Raw genomic sequence first — 8,762 nt, 5'->3', positions numbered from 1 at the left:
AAAAAAGTTATTCTCTTTGTATCTACTCACTTCACTGTATATTTTTAAAAGTATTTCTTTGTTTTAAAATAAATTACTAGAACTTTAGGTGTTTCTTAAAATCGTTTTATAAAGCATTTATTTCTATTAATACACTACTTTCTTAACTTATTTTGCTCGTAAAATAAGTCACTGCCCTCAGTAAAAGTACCTATATTATATAATTATCGTTTCACCCTTTTGCGTATTAAACTTATTCAAACAATAATGTTTTTATATAGATCACACACTGTCTTTGTTATTTACACATATCTACGTTTTATGATTTCTAAACACAGTCCTTATATTTTTAAAACAATTTTTTTTTACGGAGCTATATAGTTCCGTGCGCTTACGTCGATGACACTCTTGATGATAGACAGAGAAGAATTGAAATCGACTGTTATAATGCTTACATTGATCGCGCAGAATGCGAAATTAAGCGTAACAGCAAATATTTCTGGTCTTTCTTAAAATCAAAGAAGGAAGGTCCTAACGATTTACCAAACGTTATGGCTCTTGGGGACACAGCGTCATCTGATGGCGAGGAGATTAGCAACATGTTCAATAGTTATTTTCAATCTGTGTTTGAACCGGAAGGAGGTTCAGTTTCATTGCCACCGAAGAGTCGATCTTTCGTGGATCTACACTCTATTGAACTCTCAATTCCAATTGTCAAGAATTATCTTAGAAACCTCGATACACGCAAAGGTACCGGCCCCGATGATTTACCTCCCTGTTTTCTTAAACAATTTCGCAATGCATTAGCGTTACCAATATTTTTATTATTTAACATGTCTCTCCACACCGGATGTTTACCAACTTTATGGAAAAAATCTTACATTGTACCTATTTTAAAATCCGGTAGCAAACATGATATAAAAAATTATAGGCCCATATCCAAACTTTGCTGCATTGCGAAGTTGTTTGAAAAAATAATTTACGACACAATATTCCCTATTATACGTCCTCACTTAATAAATGAGCAACATGGTTTCATAAATAAAAGGTCGACGGAGACAAACTTATGTGAATTTTTGCATCAGGTTTCTAATTCCATGGATCAAGGACATCAGTTGGATGTCGTGTATACCGATTACTGCAAAGCCTTTGATAAAGTGTCTCATAATATACTTATTTACAAACTTGAAAGTTTCGGTATACATGGCGACCTGCTCAGATGGTTGGATTCATACCTTCGCAACCGTTCTCAGGCTGTCTCTATTAAAGGTTATCTGTCATCTTTTATACCGATAAGTTCAGGTGTTCCTCAGGGCTCTCACCTCGGTCCTTTACTTTTCAATATATTCATAAATGACATAAATAATGTTTTTGTGTCTTCAGATTTTCTTTTATATGCTGATGACACAAACATTTTCAAATCTATTAAATCTTTAGATGATTGTCATGCTCTACAATCTGACTTAAATAGGTTAGAGACATACTGCAAATTAAATTCTCTTCATCTTAACATAAACAAATGTGCTATAATTTCTTTTTCTCGTAAGCGTAAAACTTTGCTTTATAAATATACTGTCAATAATAACGACATATCAAGGAAGAACGAGGTGAGAGACTTAGGCGTGACACTGGATAGCAAGCTCTCTTTTGGTTCTCATATTAGAAGTATTTCAACAAAAGCCTATCGCATGCTAGGATTCATCATGAGAACAGGATCTGAATTTAAAAATACTTCTACTATTAACCTGCTTTATAACGCGTACGTCCGTTCTATACTCGAGTATGCATCTACGGTATGGAATCCTCAGTACAATATTCATATAAATGAAATCGAGCAGATCCAATACAAATTTTTAAAATATTTGTTTTTTAAATCTAGCGATTCTACCCATGTACCTTCATTAGCTCTTTCAAAACGCCGATCTATGAAAGACCAAGTTCTCTTATATAAAATTATTAATAATATTGTTGACTCCCCTTTTCTACTTAGCAAGTTGTCTCTGAACTGCCCACGATCTAACGCTCGTCAACCGTTATGTTTTTATACTCCCACTTGTCATTCATCACATAATGCTAACTGTTTTCTAATCAGAGCTTGTCGCGAATATAATAAGCATTTTGGGAACATTGATATATTTCATTTATCTTTGATTAAATTTAAAGATAATATTTGTAACAATCTTAAATTAACTTAATTATATATTTTTAATATTGTCCAATAATTTTTCTCTTATTGTGTTAAAGTATTTGAGTGCATTTTATGTTTCATCAATCGGTGGAAACTTCGCGGGATAATGTGATATTTAAATTGTATTATGTAATTAGATTAAATTTTATATCTGTTTGTTTCCCAAATATTAAATAAATAAATAAATAAATATATTACCAACTAATTACTCGAGACATGTTATTAAATATATATCAGCTCATTTGTTTGTCATATTATTTCGTATTAATTATAGTTAGTAATAATGTGTATATATATATTGTTTGTTCGTTAGTATATATATATATATATATATATATGTTATATATATATATATAACATAGAAGAATTATTTTTCAGGTATCTTCTCAAATGTAAAAAAAAATTAGACAAAAACAATTATAACTTAAATAAAGTTTTTATTGTTGAAATAAAGTTTTGGATATGCAAAATCTATTTGTAAATGACATTAATGACCCGATTGACACTAATGTAATTAGTATCATGAAGTCTTTTACTTGTGGTAGCGCTTTGTGCAAGATCGTCTGGGTAGGTACCACTCACTCATCAGATATTCTACAGCAAAACAACAGTACTTGGTATTGTGTTCCGGTTTAAAGGGTGAGTGAGTCAGTGTAATCACAGGCACAAGAAACATAACATCTTAGTTCCCAAGGTTGGTGGCGCATTGGCGATGTAAGCGATGGTTAACATTTTTTACAATGCCAATGTCTATGGGCGTTGGTGACACATCAGCGGGCCCATATGCTTGTCCGTCGCCCTATACTATAAAAAAAATCTAAAGAATATTAATAATTTTAAAATCACTATCTATTTTTCATTAATTGTTAAGTAAGCTATGATAAACTTTTTGTTTGTTGTTAAACTATAATAATAATAATAATAATGTCCTCCAAACAGATTTCGGCCACGGCGGCCAATCGCAAGAGAGATTAGCCAACTACGCAGGAGATATTATAGTGCACAAGTGTGTGCGCGAACAGGTTCACTCTCTATTGCCTAACTCTCATAATCCGATGGGACGGCAATCCGACACGACCGGAAAGAGTTCAGGCGCAGGACCAACGGCTTTACGTGCTTTCCGAGGCATGTACACTTCCGTACACACTTCCAACTTCCAGACTCCGGGCTGCTACTGAGAATTTTTTGACAGAAAAACCCAATGACTTTTTATTGGCCCGACCTGGGAATTGAACCCAGGACCTCCGGGTCTGCGGCCTTATATCAAGCCACTAGACCAGCGAGGCAGTCAAAAACTATATAATATAAGTATTAAGAGTCAATATTAAATAATATCATTATTTATTATTCACCCGAGTGTTCACGTCATAGTGCATCAAGTTTGGTGGAAATCTTTCTAGTCATTACTACTACTTTCTACGTTATTATTTAAATATAAAAAAATATTTAAATAATAATTCACAAATTTACACAGTGATAACGGTTTCTCTATTCTGTATATTATTGATACATAAAAGACAAAACCAAAAAGAAACTTGGCTTTTATTAACTTAAAGAATTGTACATAATAAGCTGACAATATGTAACATTTGACAGGATAAAAAATAGTATAATTTCTTCATAAATTATACGTCATATAAAGATACCTAATAAATATAATGTTCTCTCCAATAATTCCGAATTATTCCGAATAATTACTTTATACTAAAAACTAAAAACATAGAATCCAGCAAATTTTTATCGAATGAATTGTCTGCTATATCTATACTAAAGATCTGTATAACAGAGGGATTCATTTTAGGAGATTTTCTGTTTTTGTTTATAATTACTGCATTTTTTTCTGTTAAAGGTATTTGTGGTTGTTGCTTTATCATATTTAAAGGTTGATAGAAACCAAACAATCTATTATCAGAGATACACACACACACACACGCGCTCAAACACACACTGAAGATATGTTTACAATATTATATTGTTTACAATTATTGAATATTTAAATTATATTTATTTTCTCATGATTTGATTTGATGTTTATTGAAATTAGTCAATAGTAATTATTACCACAACCGGTTTGTGCTAGTGGGACCAGTAATCTGTAACAGTAACAGTTAAACTAGTATGGGTACCAGGCTCTAACAATGGAATGTGTACTTTGTTAAACCGTTCTATATTATTGATTAATTAACTTACCTGTACTTTTTCTTTTTGTTGAGAGAAATAAATATCATTTCATTTCACAATTAGATTATAATAAATGATTTAAAATGTAATGCTTAATAAAAAAAATCGCTTATAGTGTTTACCTTAATTAATTTAAGAAAGTAAACTTTTAAAAATATAGCTAATATTAAGCAATCGTGTCTTATATTAAAAGTTACGATATTCAAAAACTTAGCAAAAAATACAACCAGCAATATAATCTGTGCATTCCAATTTTTTTGACAATTGTCTTGCTTTCCATGATGTGATTTGACTTTGACAAATCAACAATTAAATCGCTCTTTATAATCTGTATTTGATGTTGTGTAAATGTGATTGATAAGATCCATGTGATTGTACAGAATAACTAATATAAAATGACTATTATAAAGAAAAAGAAACGTGTTTCTAAGAAAAATAAAGCAGCATGGCGTAAACATTGCGATATAAATGATGTTGAAGAGTTCCTTGAAGACCAGAGATTGGAAGAAAGACTTGGGTAAGGTTATGTTTTTATTAACATTAAAAACTATATCGCATAATATAATATTATATATATATATATATATATATATATATATATGTAATTAATGTGCATAAACAATAGCTTAGCAAAATTGTAAAAAAGAAAGACTAAAACTTTTTTTTTTATTTATAGTAAATTCGACGTAAAACCTGATGAAGAGCTGTTTGTATTAGATACTCAAGGGAATGATGTATCCGAAGAAAAGCCAGACATAAAGCCTGATATAAAGCATCTGTCTGCCAAGCAGAGGAAACGAGCGTTGTTGCCAGCAACACCTAAATGTTTTGAAGTGCTCTTACCCACTTCTAAGGTACATTTTAAAATCATAGAATATATAATGACACTCGATGTTAAATCCTTCTATCATTGTTATATATCTATCCTATATTATAATATTTTATATATTTCTAAATTAAACAGTTTTTTCATAATACTAATAATTTATTCTTTTTTAAAGGGTAAAATTTCTTGGGACTTATAAACAAACACTTTGTCTAAATAGCATTTTAACCTCACAATATCAGAAACCAATTCTTGTTCTCAGGTACAAGACCCAAATGCAAAAAGAAACCATGTTAAACCAGTGGGCTCGAAACCATCTGATTTATCGAAACTGACAAAGCAACGGCAACTAGTGAAAGGAGTTCTGGCAAAGAAATTAGAACTTACAAAAGCAAATAAGAAATTAGCCGCAGAAAAAAGGAAAAAGTCTAAATCATTCAGAAAAACATATGACAAAAATATTTGGGGAGAGGATTGTAAGAACTTATCATTTTTTATTTAAATATTTGATACAATATAGTGGTTTTTGATATCTTTCCAGCCAATTAAGTCTATATATATGCGGCCTTACTTATAAATGTTGTTTAGTGGGTGATAAGTTAAACTATTCTATGTCTCCTTCTTTCAAATGTCAAATCAATAATGACAGAAAGAGTGATAAATTAATATATAAATTAAATCAGTGGTTAACTAAACAGCCACCCAGAAATGCTTATAAATAAGGTCTATGATGTAAAACTTTTTAAAGTTTGCTCCTAGGTCACAATTTAATACTTATATAAAGCAAGTACATGCTTTTTTCTGTTTGAAAAACTGTCAAAATTACTCTAGTATAATGAATTTCAGTGTTGTAATTAAAAAATAAAATAATTTTTAAATGGCATTCATACATGTATATTAAAGTTGAATATGAAAATAAAAAAATATCAAGCCATAAATGCTCCACATGTGTTCTCTTCTTGTAAGGAATAAATTTGTAGAGCTCCATCGAGCTGTGGGTTACAGATTTGGCAATATACAGTTTTCTTTTGGATGTTTTCCTTCACTACCGAAGAAATGAATGTATTAGAAATATGGTTACTGTCTATATTTAGAAAAAGAAAACACCATAATCATAATTACTATAGTTAGTTCTATACTATGAGTAAAATGTTTTTTTTTTTTTAATTTATCAAATGACATTTCAGCACTTGAAGCAAAGGGTGTACCAGAGACACTTATTGATGATTTTATATCAACGGAAGCACAGCTACACAATGTCCCAACAACAAAGTGGCTAAGGGCAAAGCCTCCACCTCCAAAGACTGTGCTGAAGAGAAAGGCTGTGGATGTTCCTCATCCTGGAGTCAGCTATAACCCTTCATTCCAGGTTATATTTTTTTTTTGTTTGTTATATTTTTTTCTTTATACAGACAGACGTAGCGGAGAATTGTTTGTCTGTTATAATTTGTTAATTCTATGACTGTCAATACTTTGCTGTGTTTCTTTGTAACAGTTTGATAAGTGGGTGAGCCTGTGTCATTTTGTTCATTTATTAAGTAAATAAATTAAATTATACAGGCACAAGGGAACTAGACTATGCTTTTAACAGTGTTGGTGTCTATGCATAATGGTAACCACTTACCACCAGGTGTACCATTGGCTCATACACTGTACTAAAATATGCGTGACTGTTTTTTTTTAGTTTAGTGTATAATATGCTAATTATATATATTTTTATATTAAAGGAGCACCAAGAACTCCTGCAAGAAGTGGTGCAGCATGAACAAAAAATGATGAAACGGGAAGCTCACTTGCATAGAGTGACCACTGGCTTATTCAGTAAAGTCACTCTAAAGGAGAAAGAGGTATTGCTGACAATAACCATAACATTAAAAGGCCAACTTAATTTAACACAATAAATTCAAATTATTATTTAAATTTTATTACTCAATATTGATGCACTTACGCTTTCTTTAAATTATATGTAAATAATCTTGTTAAATTATATAAAAACTGTAACTTTTGATCGTATTTAAAAGCATAACATATAAGCACTTTAAATTACTTCTTAAAAATATATAAAATAATTTCAGAATCAATGGCGCGAAGAGATGAGTGTTGGATTACCTCAACCACACGATCCAACAAATGATTCTGAACCAGAGGAGGCTGGTGACAATGAGTACAAAGCCATCAATCCTCCTGTCAAGAATAAGAAGAAGGACCACAAGGCTCGCCGGAAGCAGAAAGAGAGGATTGCAGAGAGGGAGAGATTGAAGCGGGAGAAGATTGATAAAAAGAAGATTACAGATATTTATAAGTAAGTTGGAAATATTACAATATGAAATTCTAAATGACTGGATATGTATTGTATATTTGTTTTAAATTTTATGATAGATTCATTTATGTATGCATGTGTTTGTATGCGTGTGTGTATGTGCGTATGTATGTATGAATGTATAGCCTACTCCAACCACAAAAGGAGTAAAGACAAATAAAAAACTTTGAAATTGAATTGACGCGATGTTATTGGTAATCTATAATTTTCATTATGGATTTGCAAAAAAATGACCTTTTGAATGTTGGTGAAGTTGTTATAGTATGTTTGGACATCAAATTTATGTGAATATAAATAGTTAAGTGGAATAGTGTTGTATTATAAATGAAGATATATTAATCGAGGACTGTTTGTGTTTAATTTAACAGGGCTATAAGGAAATCACATGGAATATGTAAATCTAAGATTTGTTTATATAATTCTTCAATTGGAATGGGCTATTAACATCAAGCAAGCATGTTGTTAGCAGCTCTTTCCCATATAGCTGCAATTCTTATTTCCTGGACGAAAAAATGAACTTGTTTGCATGTCAGCAATGTCACCAATAGAGGAAATGAGATATAATGTCATGTTTTACAAATGTTTATAAAGTATTATATAGTAAAATGATACTTTATATTCGAGTGAATATAGTATCAGTCTATCAATTTAGTTGTATAATTATAATAATCGCTGCTTATATTTTAGGCTACGTAAGATCCAAGCATCTCTTAAGGATAAGGAGAGCCGAGATGCAGAAGAGCGTACCAAGCGCATCACTAAACGTAAGGAGTTGGAGAAGACTGCGCTTCCCGCACTCAACGCGCGCAAGCCTCCGATCAAGGAGCCGGAGTTTATTGACCCCAAACAGCTGACCGGTGACTTGAGGAATTTGCCAATGACATGTGAGTTATATTTGTTATATAGCCCTTTGTATACATTTTCATTTGAACTGTGATTATGAGATCGTTACTTTACTTTTTACATTTATTTAATTATATTTTGACCCATTCTTGACTTTGTTTTACTGTTTAAAGTAAATTATGATTGACTTTTAAATAACATCATTATTTTCCAGCTAATCTTCTTAAAGACCGCTTCGAGTCTTTCCAACGACGCGGAACTCTCGCAGCCACCAAGATTATGATGAAGAAGAAGAGGAAGCTGAAGAGCTACTTCAAATCTGGGCACAAGGTCACTGACCAGGATATTGACAGATACGTTAAAAGATCTGCAGGGAAAAAGTGATATTTGAACCTTGTTCATGGAAATAAAGTTGAATATATTTT

The 8,762-nt window shown here is 31.3% G+C and overlaps 1 protein-coding gene across 1 annotated transcript; it reads left to right on the top strand.

Moving 5' to 3' along the window:
- The first annotated feature begins 4,673 nt into the window (after nucleotides 1-4,673).
- On the top strand, nucleotides 4,674-8,762 carry LOC126776354 (ribosome biogenesis protein NOP53). The gene is made up of 8 exons (XM_050498816.1): nucleotides 4,674-4,865; nucleotides 5,025-5,202; nucleotides 5,437-5,650; nucleotides 6,362-6,543; nucleotides 6,902-7,021; nucleotides 7,250-7,476; nucleotides 8,182-8,378; nucleotides 8,552-8,762. The coding sequence occupies exons 1-8, from the start codon at nucleotides 4,744-4,746 to the stop codon at nucleotides 8,719-8,721; spliced, it is 1,410 nt and encodes a 469-aa protein (XP_050354773.1). The 5' UTR covers nucleotides 4,674-4,743; the 3' UTR covers nucleotides 8,722-8,762.

The sequence above is a fragment of the Nymphalis io genome, chromosome 20 (genome assembly GCF_905147045.1).
Source record: "Nymphalis io chromosome 20, ilAglIoxx1.1, whole genome shotgun sequence".
Lineage (NCBI taxonomy): Eukaryota > Metazoa > Arthropoda > Insecta > Lepidoptera > Nymphalidae > Nymphalis > Nymphalis io.
Note: the sequence above shows the minus strand (reverse complement) of the source record. Positions and strands in the feature narration are given on the sequence as shown.